The 20,340-nt window shown below is 35.9% G+C and overlaps 1 protein-coding gene across 1 annotated transcript in view; it reads left to right on the top strand.

The window, feature by feature from the left end:
- Window positions 1-17,780, top strand: part of Cyp2c40 (cytochrome P450, family 2, subfamily c, polypeptide 40) — a 45,742-nt gene extending 27,962 nt beyond the window's left edge. Inside the window, exons 7-9 of the mRNA NM_010004.3 lie at window positions 6,752-6,939; window positions 10,888-11,029; window positions 17,363-17,780. Coding sequence (NP_034134.3) covers window positions 6,752-6,939; window positions 10,888-11,029; window positions 17,363-17,547 — 515 coding nt within the window. The 3' untranslated portion in view covers window positions 17,548-17,780. The remainder of the gene's footprint in view (window positions 1-6,751; window positions 6,940-10,887; window positions 11,030-17,362) is intronic.
- Window positions 17,781-20,340: the final 2,560 nt, after the last annotated feature.

The following is a 20,340-nucleotide window of genomic DNA, read 5'->3' as shown; positions in this document are numbered from 1 at the left end:
ACTCCCCGGAAATCCAGGACATAATGAGAAAGCCAAACCTACCAATAATTGGAGTAGATGAAAATGAAGATTATCAACTTAAAGGGCCAGCAAATATCTTCATCAAAATTATAGAAGAAAACTTCCCTAACCTAAAGAAAGAGATGCCCATGAACATACAATAAGTCTACAGAACTCCAAATAGACTGGACAAGAAAAGAAATTCCTCCTGACACATAATTATCAGAACAACAAATGCCCTAAATAAAGATAGAATATTAAAAGCAGTAAGGGGAAAATGTCAAGTAACATATAAAAGCAGACATATTAGAATTACACCAGATTTCTCACCAGAGACTATGAAAGTCAGAAGATCCTGGACAGATGTTATACAGACCCTAAGAGAACACAAATGCCAGTCCAGGCTACTATACCCAGCAAAACTCTCAATTACCATAGATGGAGAAACCAATGTATTCCATGACAAAACCAAATTCACACAATATCTTTCCTTGAATCCAGCCCTTCAGAGAATAATAATAGAAATACACCAACAGAATGATTGAAACTACACCCCAGAAAAAGCAAGAAAGTCATCCTTTAATAAATCTAAAGGAAGACATCTGCAAGAACAGAATCCAAACTATAACAATGAAAATAACAGAAAGCAACAATTACTTTTCCTTAATATCTCTTAATATCAACTGGATCAATTCCCAAATAAAAAGACATAGACTAACAGACTGTTACATAAACAGGACCCAACCTTTTTCTGCTTACAAAAAGCCCTCCTAAGGGAAGAAGACAGACACTACCTCAGGGTAAAAGGCTGGAAAACAATTTTCCAAGCAAATGGTCTGAAGAAACAAGCTGGAGTAACCATTCTAATATTGAATAAAATTGACTTCCAACCCAAAGTTATCAAAAAAGACAAGGAGGGGCACTTCATGCTCATCAAACTTAAAATCTTCTAAGATGATCTCTCAATTCTGAATATCTATTTTCCAAATGCAAGGGCAGCCACAATCATTAAAGAAACTATAGGGAAGCTCAAAGCACATATTGTACCTCACACAATAATATTGGGAGACTTTAACACCCCACTCCCATCAATGGACAGATCCTGGATACAGAAACTGAACAGAGACACATTGAAACTAACAGAAGTTATGAAATGAATAGATTTAACAGATATCTACAGAACATTTTATCCTAAAACAAAAGGATATATCTTCTTCTCAGCACTTCATGGAACGTTCTCCAAAATCGAACATTTAATTGGTCTCAAAACAGACCTCAACAGATACAAAAATATTCCCATTATCCCAAGCAATCTATCAGATCACCATGGATTAAGGCTTATCTTTAATAAGAACATAAATAATAGAAAGTCAATATTCATGTGGAAGCTGAAGAACATTCTACTCAATGATACCTGGGTGAAGGAAGAAATGAAGAAAGAAATTAAAGACTTTTTAGAGTTTAATAAAATGAAGCCAGAACATACCCAAACTTATAAGACACACTGAAAGCACTCATAAGAGGAAAACTCATAGGTCTGAGTGCCTCCAAAAAGAAGCTAGAGAGAGCATATTCTAGCAGCTTGACAGCACACCTAAAAGCTCTAGAACAAAAGGAAGCAAATTCACCCAAGAGAAGTAGATGGCAGGAAATAATCAAACTTACAGCTGAAATCAACCAAGTGGAAACAAAAAGAACTATTTAAAGAATCAACCAAACCAGGAGCTGGTTCTTTGAGAAAATCCACAAGATAGATAAACCCTTAGCTAGACTCACTAGAGGGCACAGGGACAGTATCCTAATTAACGAAATCAGAAATGAAAAGGGAGACATAACAACAGAACTTGAGGAAAACCAAAACACCATCAGATCCTACTATAAAAGGGTATATTCAACAAAACTGGAAAACCTGGATGAAATGTACAAATATCTAGAGAGATTCCAGTTAACAAAGTTAAATCTAGATCATATTAATGACCAAAACAGTCCGATATCCCCTAAAGAAATAGAAGCAATCAGTAATAGTCTCCCAACCAAAAACACGCCCAGGACCAGATGGGTTTAGTGCAGAATTCTATCAGTCCTTCAAAGAAGACATAATTCCAGCTCTCCCCAAACTTTTCCACAAAATAGAAACAGATGGTACTCTACCAAATTCATTGTTTGAAGCCACAATTACTCTGATACCTAAATCACACAGATACCCAACAAAAAGAAAGAACTTCAGACCAATTTCCCTTATGATTATTGATACAAAATTACTCAATAAAATTCTTGCTAACTGAATGTAAGAACACATCAAAATAATCATCCATCATGATCAAGTAAGCTTCATTCCAGGGATGCCGGGTGAAGTCTTCATGGATCAATGAACTCCACATAAAAGCAGAGTCACTAAAAATTTTAGAGAAGAAAGTGGAGAAAAGCCTTGAAGATATGGGCACAGGGGAAAAATTCCTGAACAGAACAGCAGTGGCTTGTACTGTAAGATCGAGATTTGGGACCTCATAAAATTGCAAAGCTCTTGTAAGGCAAAAGACACTGTCAATAAGATAAGAAGGCCACTGTCAGAGTGCAAAAGTATGTTTACCAATCTGAAATCTGAAAAGGGAGTAATATCCAATGTATATAAAGAACTCCTGAAGATGGACTCCGGATAATCAAATAACCCTATTTAAAATGGGGGACAGAGCTAAACAAAGAATTCTCACCTGAGGAATACCGAATGGTTGAGAAGCACCTGAAAAAATGTTCAACATCCTTAATCTTCAGGGAAATGCAAATCAAAACAACCCTGATATTCCACCTCACACCAGCCAGAATGGCTAAGATGAAAAGTTCAGTCGATACCCGATGCTGGCGAGGATGTAGAGAAAGAGAGACACTTCTCCATTGTTGGTGGGATTGTAAGCTTTTACAACCACTCTGGAAATCAGTCTGGCAGTTCCTCTGAAAACTGGACATATTACTACTGGCAGATCCGGCAATACTTCTCCTGGGCATCTACCCAAAAGAAGTTCCAAGTGGTAATAAGGACACATGCTCCACTATGTTCATAGCAGCCTTATTTATAAGATGCGAAACGTGGACAGTACCCAGATTTCCCTTAACAGAGGAATGGATACAGAAATAGTTGTACATTTACAAAATGGAGTACTACTCAGCTATGAAAAAGAATAAACTTATGAAATTCCTAGGCAAATGGATGGACCTGGAGGACATCATCCTGACTGAGGTAACCCAATCACTAAAGAACTCACATGATATGTAGTCACTGATAAGTGGATATTAGTCCAGAAACTTAGACTACCCAAGATACAAGATGCAATTTGCAAAACACATGAAACTCAAGAAGAAGGAAGACCAAAGTGTAGACACTTTGCCCCTTCTTAGAATTGGGAACAAAACACCCATGGAAGGAGTTACAGATACAAAGTTTGGAGCTTAGACGAAAGGATGGACCATCTAGAGACTGCCATGCCCGGGGATCCATCCCATAATCAGCCTCCATACACTGACACAATTGCATACTCCAGCAAGATTTTGCTGAAAGGACACTGATATAGTTGTCTCTTTTGAGGCTATGCCAGGGCCTGGCAAACACAGAAATGGAAGCTCACAGTCAGCTATTGGATGGAACACAGGGCCCCCAATGGAGGAGCTAGAGAAAGTACCCAAGGAGCTAAAGGGGTCTACAACCCTATAGGTGAAACAACAATATAAACTAACCAGTACCCCTGGAGTTCGTGTGTCTAGCTGAATATGTATCTGAAGATGGCCTAGTTGGCCATCATTGGGAAGAGAGTCCCCATGGTCTTTCAAACTTTATATGCCTTAGTATAGGAGAATGCCAGGGCCAAGAAATGGGAGTAGGTGGGTAGAGGAGTCCAGGGGGGAGGCTATGGGGGACTTCTGGGATAACATTTGAAATGTAAATGAAGAAAATATCTAATTAAGAAATAGAATGAAGAAAAAATAAGCTTTCTCTGTGTAAATTTCAAAACAAAACATAACAAGACAAAACAATGAATTCATGAAATTCTTAGGCAGATGGATGCATCTGGAAGATACCATTCTGAGTGAGGTAACCCAGTCACAAAAACCACAGGTTATGTACTCACTGATAAGTGGATATTGCCCAGAAGCTTAGGATATCCAAGATACAATTTGGAAAACACATGAAAGTGAAGAAGAAGAAAGACCAAAATCTGGATACTTTATTCCTTCTTTGAATGAGGAACATAATACCCATGGAGGAGTTACAGAGACAAAGTTTGAAACTAACATGGAAGGAAAGACCAACCAGAGACTGCCCTACCAGGGATCCATCCCATATACAACCACCAAACCCAGACACTATTGTATAGGCAAGAACTTTTTTTGCTAACAGGACCATGACATAGCTTTCTGTTGTGAGTTTATGCCAATGCCTGGGAAAGAGAAGTGGATGCTTAGTCTTCTATAGTCTTCTATTGAATGGAACACGGTGCCTCTAATGAAGGAGGTAGAGAAAGTCCCCAAGGATCTAAAGGGGTCTGCAACCCTATAGGTAGAACAATAATATGAACTAATCAGTACCCCACAGAGCTATGTCTCTAGTTGCATATGTAGCAGAGGATGGTCTAGTCGGCCATCAATGGGAGTAGAGGCCCTTGGTATTGCAAAGATCATATGTCCCAATACAGGGGAACTGCAGAGTCAGGAAGCAGGAGTGTGTGTGTTGGGGAGCAGGGCAGCCTGACGGTATACGGGGCTTTGAGGATAGCATTTGAAATGTAAATGAAGAAATTGTTTAATAAAAAAGTCGGATGAACAATATTTTTTGCAAATATACCAAAATTTCATGTTACAAATAACATCATTGTAAAATTTTATTTTTAAATAGAACCAGGTGTTTCACATTAATGAAACATGCCTTCCATCAGTTGTCAATATCCGCGGAGATGACAATAGCAGAATTATAAGACAGAATTTGTTTACTTAGACTAGCAAATAAAGACAACAGTAAACAACAGAATCCTTCATAATACAAGAATAATACGATCGTCACGGGGCAGTGGCAAGATCCTGTAAGATGATTAGGGATTATATGCTTGAAGAATTGCTATAGAATAGCAAATACATACTTTTCCTCTCCTGTGTCCCTAAGGGTCCCTCTTTGTATCTAATCATTTTAAATAGAAAATGAGGTTGGGAACCAGAGGCTGCTCTGCCCACTCTTCTCTTAATTACTTCCCCCTCTGGTGAGAGTTTCCAACACATAAATCTTAGAATTTCTTTTAAAATTAAAAGAAATCCATGTATAAAGAACATTGAATGGTTGATACAGGAAGAATAATGAAGAGGATGAAAGGAGAAAACTGGCAATGTTGAATAGTCTCAGAGCTCTTTCATGAGTATCAACAACTGAATCTACCACCCAGATTGTATTGTACTATAAACATCTCTGTGTTTTGCAAAGACATATTTTCCAAATAGCCATCAGAAATAACAATATAAAGACCAGGAAGTAAAGGATGGAATGAAAGCACAAAGATTTTCAGGTTTATTCCCAATATGCATGAAAATAGTGCCACTGCACCAGCTTTCTCAAGAGTAGCTGGTGATTATCTAATGCGTAGAAAAAGAAAAATGTAAAGATAGATCTTCAATTGTAAATTTTGCTCCCTATTCTGCTTTCTTTATGAAACCCTGTAAGAGGTTTTCCATTCAATTGTCTAAAGTAACTTTCCATGAAGCGATTTACTCCAGATACCTTTATAGCCTATGAGCCAAGTCTACAATTTTGACAGAGTGTGCTGGGTACTAGAATTAGAAAGCCTCAGATTTGGTATTGACTTGGGAGATGCTTCAGGAACGAACAGAGCATGAGGGAAAACACAGATGCACTGTGTCTTCTCATGTCTTCATTCAGTGCACATTTATTGTAGGAGCTGAAACATCTACTGAAATACTTGTAAATAAGTATAAATCATGAAAGAGACAATTAAAAACTAAAGTGAACAGTATGCACAATGAAAAAGTATATCAATAATTTAGACAAACTCTTATATTGGAGACAGGGAATCATATTTATATATCTCTTTCCACAATTTGTCTATATTACCAAGTATGGTAATCTATGAATGATGTGTGTGGGCATTCACATGTATATGGTATGTATGTGTATTCATCATCTACTCGTATTTGTAAATAGAATATAGATATAACTGATATGTTCTTTTCTGCTACCAATATCTCAATAAATATTGTATATGATTGAGTACATAAAACAGTTATTGTTTAAAATACAAATATATTTCTAAGTAGCTGTTGGTGATGAACCTGACCACTGATAGTTAAGATAAGGAGAATAAAATGGCAAAAAGACCTTCAGATGCATAATTTAAAAATCAGTACTACATATATTCACCATTATAATAACCTATTTCTGATATCTTTTATTAATGTCAATATTGCAAACTTAATTGTACTCTGTTTTATTGTTATCAATAATTATTTTATCTCATATTATTTGATACTCTGGATAAAAACAGTTAGCATTTAATAATGAATCATATTAGTTATGTTGTAGAATGATGGTATTAAACTATATTAGAATAATTCTATGTATCTAAGTTTATTCCTCAGCATAAAATGTATGTTCAAAATGTTTCTGGGCCACTTTCTTCATGGCCTAGGTAGCTGTGCATTTATGGGAGATACGGGCTACATTTTTCCCATTCCAATATTTGTCATTCCTTGTATCCAGCTAAAGTCCAGGAAGAGATTGACAATGTGATTGGGAGACACCGCAGCCCCTGTATGCAGGACAGGAACCACATGCCTTACACAAATGCCATGGTGCATGAGGTCCAGCGGTACATTGACCTTGGCCCAAATGGTGTGGTGCATGAAGTAACCTGTGACACTAAGTTCAGAAACTACTTCATCCCCAAGGTAAGCTTGTTTCTCCCTGTTACACTTTTGTGCTCTTGATGTTCCCTGATTCAGTGTGATTCCTGTCCTCTCCATCACACTTACTTTCCATTTTTTATGCAGGCTCACAACTGAGAAAGAAGCTATAATGAGGCAGGGACATGGTAGCAGCAATATGACATTTGCTTTGTCTTCCACAGATCATTTGAATAAAGATTGGTTGTTTATATTCTCATATATATTTTTCAATTTGAGTTGAATTCAACCAATACGTTTTGGAATTTTTATTATTGAGAGGAAAATCTACAAATAACTAGAAGTATTTTATATGCTTAATTCTTCAACTTATGAAAGGTCATATTATGCTTTGACTTGTTTGGTTTATTTTAGTCATATTAATTTTCTTTCAATGATACAGCTTGTATCTAGATTTTGAGTTTTACTGAGCAATGAATATTCTTTTCTTATTATTTTTAAATATGGTGTATAGAAATGAATTATTATGTGATTTTTAATTTACATGTCCTCATATATTTTACTAATTATTGATGCTTTCTTTGAAAATATATGCAGAATTCAAGGTGGCTTCTGGTTAACATTTTATCTATACTTTTTCCATTTATTTTTATTTCATTACCATTTAAGTTATTATTGATCCATTAAAATATTATTGATGAATTTCAAAAACCAGTAATTTGTACAGCTATTAATTTGTAAATTCATTAAAATAAGATTTTTATAGAAGTAATTCAGGACATTTGGAATATGTGTGCAATCAAAAAATAGAAAGAACTTCAGAAACTTAAAATGTAAATTATACTACTACTAATTCATGGAGTATCTAGAGAAATAATGAGTTTGTCATAAATCTTATGAGGTAAAGAAGACTGAATGAATAGGAACAACTGATATATCGGCATATTCTTGTCACTCATGGTTAATATAACTGTAACATTTCTCTGTCAATTTCCAAGACTTTAGATGATTTGGAAAATGATTTTATTAGATTAAGTTGTAGTCAAAGGAAAAAACAATTAGCATATAATAATAATCATATTATTTCTGTTATAGGATAATGGCATAACTCTATATTAGAATAATTCCATGGATCTAAGTTTTTAGAAAAACAAGCACCTAGGTATATAATCACATTAAACCTGAAAAATAGCACCTAAATATATAATCGTACCAAATCCATGTGCCTAGATGCCAGGATAAGAACAAAATCAATAGCCAAAGCATTATTTCACTATTAGACCAGCACTAGGCTACTGCAGAAAGCTTGGAATACTCTAGTGCAGTTAAATCACAAGAAAAAGACCTCAGTATCCACAACACTATGAGGAAGTCAGAAGATCTTAAAGAAGTGAGTAAATTCCTTCAAGAAATTGTGGAAAAGACAAACAAAAAGTGGGAGGAAATAAATAACCTGTGACAAAGGACAAGAATAATACCTCCCAAAAAATAAAAACAAGCAAATGAAAAAACAGCTGATGTAAATGGAAACATAAGCAATGAAGAAAACATGAGAGAAAATTCTGAAAATGTAAAATCTAGCTATGTAAACAGGAGTCAGAGACACAAGCATCACCAACAAGGAGGAAAGAATGCACTTCAGGTATTGACAATATAATAGAAAAAATGTATACATCAATCAAATAAAAGGTTCAGTATAAAAAATCCTAAAACAAAACATCAAGGAACTCTGCAGTAGTATGAAAAGACTAAATTTAAGTGACTAAATAATAATAGGAATAGAAGAAGAAATGAGTGTAAAGAGTCCCCAAAATGCTTTTGCCTAAATCACAGATGAAATTTTTCCTAAATTAAAACAGAGATTCTTAGAAGAATACAAGAAAGAAGCAGACATGAAATATATTGTACCAGATATGAAAGTTTTTCCTCAATATGTGAATTGAAATACTAAATATGCTGAACAGTGAAATAATATTAAGAGGTACAGGGGAAATCAAGTAACATATAAATAATAGATTATAATTATACCTGATTTCTCAATGGGGCCTACAAAAGGGAGAAGATGCTGTGTGGATGTACTGCAAATCCTAAGAGATGAAAGATGTCAGTCAAAATTTTTAGATTTAGGAAATCTTTCAGTCACCATAAATAAAACAATATATTCTATGATAAAGTTTTACTCAAACACTATGTACAAATCCAGTCTTACAGATGATACTAGATAGAAAACTCCAGCCTAAGAAGGTTAACTATACCCATGAAAACCGAAAATATTTCACAGCAGCAAAACCAAAATAAGGAAAGACCCCCACCACCCATTACACCCACACAGCATGAACACCACCACCCAAAACAATAAAATAACAAAACTTTTAAAAAATATTTTTATTAGGTATTTTTCTCATTTACATTTCCAGTGCTATCCCAAAAGTCCCCCATACCCTCCCTCCCACTACCCTACCCACCCACTCCCACTTTTTGGCCCTGGCGTTCTCCTGTACTGGGGCATATAAAGTTTGCAAGCCCAATGGGCCTCTCTTTCCAGTGATGGCGGACTAGACCATCTTCTGATACATATGCAGCTAGAGTCGAGAGGTCCAGGGGAATCATTAGTCAGTGATATCACTCAATATTAAAGGATTCAACCCTTCCTCCAAAGACTTAGAGTAACAGAATGAATGAAAAAAACAGGCTCTATCTTTCTGCAAGGACATAAAATCAACACACTTCATCATCAAAGACAGGCATTGCTTCAGAATAAATGTTTGTAAAAGTATTTTCCAAGTAAAGGGAACTAAGAAGCAATCTGATACAGAGTTTCTAATAGCTAACAAATAGACTTCCAGTGGGAATGAATAAAGACACATAATATTCATTTAAGATCAAGATAATATTTTATTTCTTAACTATTATGCCCCAAATACAAGTGCATTTTTTTGTAAAAGAAAACTACTAAAGTTTAAATAACATGTTGACACTCACACATTGATAATAGGAGACTTTAATATCCAGCTTCTCTGAACTAATAGGCTATGTAGACGAAAACTAAATAAGAAATACCGGAGCTAAGAGATGTTATAAAATAAACAATCTTGACAGATATCTGCAGAACATTTACCCCATTAATGAGTATGCATTCTTCTCAACACCCCATAGAAATTTCTCCAAAATTAAGCACATACTAGTTCATACAGCAAGTGTCAAAAGGTACCAAATATTTTAAATTGACAAAGACCACTACAGATTAAAGCTTCATTTCAACAATATCACAAACATTAGAAAGCCCACAAAGTCATAAAAACTGAAGAAATCACTCCTGATTGAAAAATATGACTTCATGAATTGTTTTTGGTAGAGGGAAGGGAGGACGGAGGAGAAGACCCTGTCAGGATGAATTGTATGAGAGAAGAATAAATACAAATAAAAAATGGAAAAGGATTTCTACTGGTTCCTATCCTACATGATTAATTCCTTTCCTTCGACAATCTCCCTTCTATTTGTATATTTGCATGAGTCTTTATATACATAAACTCTGTGTGTGTGAGCAAGCTTTTCTATTCATGGCATGTAAGACCTAAATTATATTCATGAGAAAAAATAAGTAAAAATTGTCTTTCTAGAAGACCTTGCTTGTTTACCAGCATGAATGACTTCCTGTTTGCTTCACATAGGAAACAATTCTCCATTTGAAACCATGACCCATGTGACTTACAAAAAGCAGTTGAAAAACTAGAGCGGCAGGTGATGAGACAAACCTGCAGGAAAGAGTACAGATTAATCAGCATTAGCACCAAACACCCAATGCTGACTTCAAATATCACTGAAGCCTCCCTACTCACACTCTAGCCAATGCCAGACTCCTCCTGCTCCTTCCATGATTTGTGGGTTGAAATGTCCCTACCATTCTTTGTACTTCCTCTACGGAGGAGGAGAACAATGTTCAGCATCCTGAGACATTTATATATTTCTTTCTTTGTTGTATGTTGTTTGCAGGGAACACAGGTAATGACATCACTGACATCAGTGCTGCATGACAGCACGGAGTTCCCCAACCCAGAGGTGTTTGACCCTGGCCACTTTCTAGATGACAATGGAAACTTTAAGAAAAGTGACTACTTCGTGCCTTTCTCAGCAGGTAATAGAAAGTCATTCCCAAGGCTCCAGTGACATGAGGATCTGTGGGACTTATCCAGTGGCTCCCAATTGCTGGTAGACTTGCAATTTGTGCATGATCTGCAGCTTCAATCCCAGTGCCCATGCACTGTCCTTGGTAATGATGACACATTTTCTTGCCAGAATCAAATGTTAAGGATTCACTGTGTTCATGCCTTCCTAGCAATCCTAGTGCTTACACACTTGAAATTTTCTTTTATGTATATCTTGGGAATGCAAAAGACATTACCCTAGAGAATAAATGGTAGTTAGCCTTTGATTATTCACCATTGAGATAAAGACTAAGCCATACTTTGAACGTTTGCCTTTGTTATATCACTCTCCTCCAGGCTCAGGTATACAGTAAATATTAAAAAATTAAAAGTTAAAATGTAAAATAAAAACACCAGAAATTCTCCAACAGGCATAAGTCCATATAGAAGTATATGAGCAAAGAGGCTGATATAACTGGACTTGCATTTGGATAGATTTACATATCACTGAACAAGTGTGCTGCTGGATAGAATTCTCCACAGTGTTTGCTCTCCAATATCTCAAATTTAAAATGCAAAAGTGATTCAACTTTGTAATTGAGACATTTCTACCTGACACAAAGAACATAAGTCATAGGAGAAAAAGAGAATAATATTCTTAGATCTCATTTTTATTGTTTTAGTTTCATACGTGTATACAAGTTCTTTGATCAAAACTATCCTGATATTTCAACATAACCATCACATGTCCATAACATATTTACAGCACAATTTTTTCCACCCTTGTACACCTTTTTAAAAGGTATTGTGTGAACTATGTCCTGTAATACATTTATTTGTTTAGTGACAACCTCTGGACAATAAGTAACCCACCTATGGTTTAATTGATAAATAAAATTGGCTTTCCATCTCTTAGTAGCCTGCAGCTGCCCATAACTCTCAGTTAGGATTGAGGCTTTGTGAGCACAATCACAGTCATTGCTGGAACCTTGGCTGATGTTTGATATTCTTACAAAAGCAATAAAGGGCTTGATAGATGGCTCAGCAATTAAGAGAACATGCAGCTCTTGCCATATACCTGAGTTGAATGGCTCACACCTATCTTGGGTGCTAAAAACCACTTGTATTTACTCTTCCAGGAGACCTTGAGGAGCTTCTGAACTCGAAAACCAGCTAACTTTGACATTCACTCACCCACACATGCAAGTGTAATACACATTTATTTATATAAAAGTTGAAACACAGATAGACAATACTTTCTAGTTCCAGATGTAAGAGACTTTGTAGTCCCCATGAGACTGTGGAAAACCTGTGATTGTGGCAGAAGACTATGCTGTGATCGTGGACCTCACTGTTGCTCCACCAGTGAGGATACTTTTTAACGATATCACATCTCCTTACCTAAAGTGTTGACATGGCTTCATGTTCATTTGTCAAGTGATTTTGAGAACAAATCATAACATGACTCCTTCTGCCTGTTTGATTTTGTGTCAATACCATCCTGACTTTATTAATGTAGTACAATTTGAGTTCAGTGATACTTTTATCCCCCCCCCCCCCCCCCCGTCCATTTTTCTATCATTCAGGATTGTTTCAGCGATCACGGCTTCTTGTGTTTCTTTTATATAAAGCTGAAAATTCTCATTGTTATGGAATTTTAATCTGTAGATTGCTTTTGGTAGGATAACAATTTTTCACTCTATTAATCCTGCTGATCTGTGAACATTGGGATTTTTCCATCTTCTAATTTATTCTTTAATTTATTTCTTCAATATCTTAAATTTTTGTCTTTATGTCTTTCACTTACTTGTTCAGAGTTACCCTAAGATGTTTTTTGTTGTTAATATTGCGAAAGATTTTGTTGCTCTGACTTTTCTCTCAGTACAGTTGTCATTTGAATATAGAAAACATCTTGACTTTTGCATGTTAATCTTGAATACTGGTACTTTTCTTATAGTGATATCGGTTGTTGAAGTTATCTAGTAGAGATTTTAGGGGTTTATGGATACAATCTTATCATCTGCAATTAAGGATATTTTGAAATATTCCTTTCCTACTTGTATTGCTTTGACCACCTTCAATTGTCTCATTGATCCTGCATAGAATCAAATACTGTATTAAATATATATGAAGATAGTGGACATTGTTTTCATGTTCCTCCTTTTGGCAAAAATGCTTTAAGACTTTCTGTTTAATTTGATTTGGCCTGTGGGTTTGATCTAAAATAACTTTTATTATGTGGAGTAACATTCCTTCTATTTCAAGTCTTCTTCAGGACTTTTCTAATGAAGGAATGCTGTGTTTCAGCAAAGCCTCTTCTAATGAGATGATTATGATGATCATATCTTTTTGTATATTTATATTGTGGATTACATTGATTTATGTATGTCAAACCATCTCTTCATCTCTGGGATGAAACCTACTTGATAATCTTTTTGAATATTCTAGTATTTTGTTAGCAAGTATGCATACTGAGAATTGTTATATCTATGATTGTAAGACAATTTATTTTGTAATTCTATTTCATACTTGGTTTTAGGTGGTTTAGGGGTATGGATAATTGTGACCTCATAACATGAATTAGGCAAGTTGTTTTGTTTCTATTTTGAAGAATAATATTGGGATTATTGGCTTTAATTTTCATTGGAACTGGTAGAGTTCTTTTCATCTGTATTGGTCAAACTCTAGCAGAGCCAATCAGGAGACAGCTATATCAGATTCATGTCAACATGCACTTTTGCCATCAGCAATATTATCTGGGATTGGTGTCTGCATATGGGATGAATTCCCAGGTAGGGTAGTCTCTGCATGGCCTTTCTTTCTAACTCTGCTCCATTCTTTGTCCCCATATTTCCTTTCCTCAGGAGCAATTCTGGGTTAAAATTTTGAGATGGTAGGTGGTCCTAATCTTATATAAAGGGTAGTGTCTAATCTCTGGGTATGGTCTTTACAGGTTCTCTCTCCCCTTTGTTGGGTATTTCAGCTAATGTCACCTCAGTTAGGTCCTGGGAAACTCTTGCTTTCCTGGCATCTGGGTCTTTCTGGTAGCTACCCCCAATTTCCCCCACTGGTATACACCTCTGTTCAATTTCCTTACCCTCTTTATATCTAGCCCAACTCCTCCTATAGCTCATTCTGCCCTCTTTTACCCTTTACTGACTCTCTTCCTCCCATGTCCCTCCCTCTGTCTATCTCCTGTGATTATTTTGTTCCCCCTTCTAAGTAGGATTTAAACATTCACACTTATGTTTTCCTTCTTGAGCTTCATATGGTCTGTGAGTTGTATGGTGTGTAATCTGAGCTTTATGCATAGTATCTCCTTATCATTGAGCACATACTAGGTGTGTTATTTTTTTGACTGAGTTTCCTCACTCAGAATGATATTTTCTAGTTGCATCCATTTGCATAAGAATTTCATGAAGTAATTGTTTTTAATAGCTGAGTAGTACTTCATTGTATAAAAGTACCACACTATCTCTGTGCCCTCTGGTTAATCTGAATAAGGGTTTATGTATCTTGTTTATTTTCTCAAAGAACCAGAGTTTTGTTGATACTTTCTATAGTTCACTTCTTTTCTACTTTGCTGATTTCAGCCCTGAATTTGAATATTTCCTGCTGTCCGTTCTTCCTCTTGGGTGAATTTGCTTCTTTTTGTTCTAGAGCTTTCAGATGTGCTGTTAAGCGGCTAGTATTTGCTCTCTCCAGGTTCTTTATTGAGGTACTTAGAGCTATGATTTTTCCTCTTAGTATTTATTGCTTTCATGGTGTCCCATAAGTTTGGGTATGTTATGTCTTTATTTTCGTTAAATTCTAAAATATCTTTAATTTCATTCTTTATTTCTTCCCTGACTAAGTTATCATTGAGTCGAGAGTTGTTCAGCTTCTATATCCATGTGGGTTTTCTGGGTTTTTTTTTGTTGTTGAAGACCACACTTAGTCTGTGAGCATCTAATAGAATGCATGGGATTACTTCAATCTTCTTGTATCTTGAGTCCTGTTTTGCAATGGATTATATGATCAATTTTGGAGAAGGTACCATGAATTACTGAGAAGAAGGTATATTCTTTTGTTTTAGGGTGAAATGTTCTACAGATATCTGTTAAATTGTTTTGGTTCAGAGCTTCTGTTAGTTTTATTGTGTCTCTCTTTGGTTTCTGTTTCCATGATCTGTCCATTATTATTTTGCAAGGTTCAATGTTTTGCTTTGAGCTTTAGTAACTTTTCTTTTACAAATGTAGATATCCTTGCATTTGGAGCATTGACATTCAGAATTGAGTGTTCATCTTGATTGATTTTTCCTTTGAGGAGTATGGAGTATCCTTCCTCATCTTTTATGATAACTTCATTGAAAGTAGATTTTATATGATATTTGAATGGATACTCCAGCTTCTTTCTTGTGAACATATTCTTGAAAAAATGTTTTTCTAGCCCTTTAATCTGAGGAGTGTCTGTCTTTGTCACTGAGGTATGTTTCCTGTGTGCATCAGAATGCTGGGTCCTGTTTATGTATATGTTCTGTTAGTCTAAGTCTTTTTATTGGGGATTGGAGTCCATTGATATTTAGAGTTATTAGGGACCAGTGACTGCTGTTTCCTATTATTTTTGTTGCTAGACATAGAATTATGTTTGTGTGGCTATCTTTTTTGGGTTTGTTTCAAGTATATTAATTTTTTTTCTTGTGTGTAGTATACCTCTTTGTGATAGTGTTTTTCAACTATTATTTATTATAGGTTTGGATTTGTAGAACAATAATGTTTAAATTTGTTTTTTTTTCATAAAATATCTTGCTTTCTTCATCTATGGTAATTGAGAGTTCTGCTGGGTATATTAGCCTTGGATTTTTTTTTTTATTCTCTTAATATCTGCATGACATTTCCACAGGATCTTCTAGCTTTTAGAGGCTCAGTTGGGATGGATTGTTTAATTCTGATGGGTCAGCCCTTATATGTTATTTGACCATTTTCCATTATCATTGTTAATATTTTTCTTTCTTTAGTATATTAGTTGTTTTGATTATTATGTAATGGGAGGAATTTTTTTCTTGTCAATTTTATATGGTGTTTTGTAGGCTTCCTTTATGTTCATGGGCACCTCTATCTTTTCATCAGGGAAGTTTCTTCTATAACTTTGTTGAAGATATTTACGGACCCTTTAAAGTGGGAATCTTCATTCTCTTCTGTATCTATTATTTTTAGGTTTGGTCTTCTCATGATGTCCTGGATTTCCTGGATGTTTAGGGTTAGGAGCTTTGTGAATTTTGCTTTTTCTTTGAGTGTTGTGTCAATGTGTTCTTTGGTATTTTCTACACCTTAGATTCTCCTATCTCCTGTATTCTGTAGGTGATGCTTGCATTTGTAACTCCTGATTTCTTTCCTAGGTTTCCTATCTCCAGGGTTGCCTCTTTTTTGGTTTCTTTATTGTTTCTATTTCCATTTTTAGATCATGGATTTTTTTTCAATTTTTTTTTTCCTGTTTGCTTTTGTTTTCCTATATCTCATTAATAGATTCACTAGTTTTCTCTTTAAGGGCTCCTATCTTTTACCTGTGTACTCCTGTATTTCTTTAAGGGAGTTATTTACATCCTTCTTAAAGTCCCCTATCATCATCATGAGTTTTGATTTTAGATCAGAATCTTAGTGTTAAGGTGTGTTGGAGTATCCAGGGCTTGCTGTGTTGGATGAACTGGGTTTTATGGCTGCTAAGTAGTCTTGGTTTCTGTGCGTATTGCTTATGTTCTTGCACTTGTTTCTCACTATTTGTTCATCTCTAGTGTTAACAGGTCTTGCTGCTGACTGGAGCTTCCTTTTGTGAGCCTGTGATTTTGTGATCTTAGGTGTGTCAACCCTCATGTGGGCATGTTATCACTAGGTGGGATTAGGTGTGGTGTGCTGTTTCACAGGGGCAGGTCCTGGGGACAGATATAATCAGGCTTTGTTGGGCCCTTGGCAGGTGCCACTTGGACCAGGTATTGAGACAGTAGTGGTGGTCTCACCTGTGAGCTTAGGTGTGTCAGCACTCTTGGGGGACAATTTATCACCAGTCAGGATTGAGTTGGGAAGAGCTATGGCTTACGGTCAGCTTCCAGACATGGGTGGAAACCTGAAGCCACAATATATTTCTTAACATCATATGTTAGTAGGGAAAATATGTCTCATCTTTGTGTCTTTGCTTAACTGGATATCCATTCAACTATCAATACATCTAAACACTCATCCAATAACTCATTCAATTTTATTCTCTTATGCTATTTACAAACACAGTGCCTCTTAAACTCACTTATTTACATGGCATAGTTACCTTCTTTCAATCTTTATTTCCCATAGGAAAACGGATTTGTGTGGGAGAGAGCCTTGCCCGCATGGAGCTGTTTCTATTCCTGACCACCATTTTACAGAATTTCAAACTGAAACCTCTGGTTGATCCAAAGGACATCGATATGACCCCCAAACATTCTGGATTTTCTAAAATTCCTCCCAATTTCCAGATGTGCTTTATCCCTGTGGAATGAAGATGATAAAATAGAAGTGAAGATGATGAAAGCTTCTGCTATGCTGTTTTTCTCAATCACCCACGGAAGCCCTCATTTAACCCAGTCCCAGAAATTCCATCTATATTCCTTCTTATCCCAGCTTCTGTTCTCTAATTGCCCAAGGCTAACAGTTCTCTATTATATAGTTTCTGAAGTCAATGTAAAAAATCCTGAAGGATAAAATCATTGCAAATTAAAGGATTCAACTATGATATCCTGTTTCTAAACCTATTTTGGGAGTTCCTAAGGGACAAAACCAAAAATTGAGCTCTGACCTCCACATAAGCCTTACACCTTTACACACACACACACAGAAACACACACACACATTGAGAGAGAGAGAGAGAGAGAGAGAGAGAGAGAGAGAGAGAGAGAGAGAGCTTGTATCTTCCTCTGTAAGTACATATGGGAAAGAATTTATTGGTGAGGATGATATGAGAAATCTCTTTAGATAGGCATCACCTGAAGTTACTGGAAGGATTGACATTTGAATCAGATAATCTGTTTCTAGGGGTAGCTTCACACTCTACAGAAACAAGGGTGGAATACACTGTCAGGGTGAAGCCGCTACTGCTTTGTTGTTACCTAGATAAAAAATCAAAACATTTTAAAGCTGTTTAAAATGTAAAAGCATTTTATAGTTGTCTTTCATCTTAAACCTAAGTAAATTCTTTGCTCCCATGTTTTTTATCTTCTCTCTAAGCTTCTCTATTCTTTCTAGCAAGAATAACAGTCACAGGAAGCATCATATTTTATTATTTTTAGTTACTATAATTCCTTCCCATATCACTGAAAATTATTAAATGAGAAGACATTGGCAAAGACAAATTCATTAGTAAGGGTAAAAGTCACGAATTCAGCATAGTTCCAGCAAAGCTGCACTGACTGCTGAAATCTATCTTGAACTTTTGTGTTTTGATCCCAATGTTGCATTCTTGGGACTTTCTGTATTATGATTTTTGCGTCCTTTTCTGCGAAAATTATGTACAAGCTTTTAGGAAAATGCCAGATTTAACTTTATCTGGCCTCTATTTTGAAATCTTTCTTATGCCCCGGAGATCATTACATACAGTTATGCACACAGCTAAATGATGTAATTACTCAAGGAATCTTCTTTGAGTATTTCCACCTGAGCAATTCAAACAGTATAATTGGTGACATATAAACAGAGTCAATTGTCCAGAATAGGTTACACATTGATGCTTCTCTCCCTCTCCCTCTCCCTCTCCCTCTCCCTCTCCCTCTCCCTCTCCCTCTCCCTCTCCCTCTCCCTCTCCCTCTCCCTCTCCCTCTCCCTCTCCCTCTCCCTCTCCCTCTCCCTCTCCCTCTCCCTCTCTTCAGAGCTCTCTGAAAAAGTAATTTAAAGTTAAATGTTCATACAGGGTATACTCCTGAAGGAATAAAACTCAGTAAATGAAATAGATTGACTAAAATAACACTTTTTTGTTACTCTTGTAGTATATGATGTAACATAGAGAAGAAGTTAGATATTAGTATTTTCTAATCATAAACATACTGATTTACATATAATCTGTTTGTTTGGAGTACATTAAAACTACAAACACACTGAGCAGTGGTGGTGCATACGTTTAATCCCAGCAGTTGGGAGGTAGAAGCAGGCAATTTTCTGAGTCCAAGGCCAGCCTAGTCTACAAAGTGAGTTCCAGTACAGCCAGGGCTATACAGAGAAACCCTGTCTGAAAATAAATAAATAAATTAGACAACAACAACAACAACAACAACAACAACAAAAACCAACCAAACAAAACAAAACTTAAACACTTCTACCCAAGGAGAGTAGATGGTAGGAAACAGTCAAACTCAGGGCCAAAATCAACCAAGTAGAAAAAAAGAGAATGAATGGAACAATGGATCAACGAAACCAAAAGCTGATTCTTTGAGAATATTAAAAAAGTAAACCCCTATCTAAACTAGCTAAAAGGGCACAGAGATAGTATCAAAGTCAACAAAATTAGTAAGGAAAAGGGAGACATAGCAAAAGAAACTGAGTAATTAAAAAAAAAAAACAACAAATAATCAGATCCTACAGATGCTCAATAAAACTGGAAAATTTAGGTGAAATGGATGATTTTCTAAACAGATACCATATACCAAAGTTAAATCAAGAGCAAGTAAACTATCTAAACAGTCCCATATCCCCAAGGAAATAGAAATAGTAATTAAAAATCTCAGAGCCAAAATAAGCTCAGAACCAAATGACTTTAGGGCAGAATTGTTCCAGACCTTCACAGAAAAGCTCTTTCCAATATTTCTGAGACTATTCCACAAAATAGAAACAGAAGGAACACTCTCTAATTCATTCTACAAAGCCACAGTAACTCTGATATCTAATTCACACAAAGACCCAACCAAGAAAGAGGACTTCATTACATTATCATTGATAAATATCAGTGAAAAATACTCAATAAAATTTCGCAAACTGAATCTGATAACTCATCAAACCCACTATTCTCTATGATCAAGGAGTCCTCCTTATAGGGATTGAGGGATGTGTCAATATAAGAAAATCCATCACTTTAAGATAGCGTATGAACAAACTCCAGAAAAAGTCACGTGACCATAGATACACAAACAGCTTTTGAGAAAATACAATATCCCCTCAGGGTCATGTGTTCTTTAGAGCCAGGGTTCTGGGTCCCCACCCAATCCTGCAACACCAAGAGAAAACTTGAGTTCCAGGAGCTCTGAAACAACAGGATCTCAGGAGCTTGGTCCCACCAAATTTCAGGATCACAGAGGCAGCTTGACTAC

Source organism: Mus musculus, chromosome 19 (assembly GCF_000001635.26).
Source record: "Mus musculus strain C57BL/6J chromosome 19, GRCm38.p6 C57BL/6J".
Classification (NCBI taxonomy): domain Eukaryota; kingdom Metazoa; phylum Chordata; class Mammalia; order Rodentia; family Muridae; genus Mus; species Mus musculus.
Note: the sequence above shows the minus strand (reverse complement) of the source record. Positions and strands in the feature narration are given on the sequence as shown.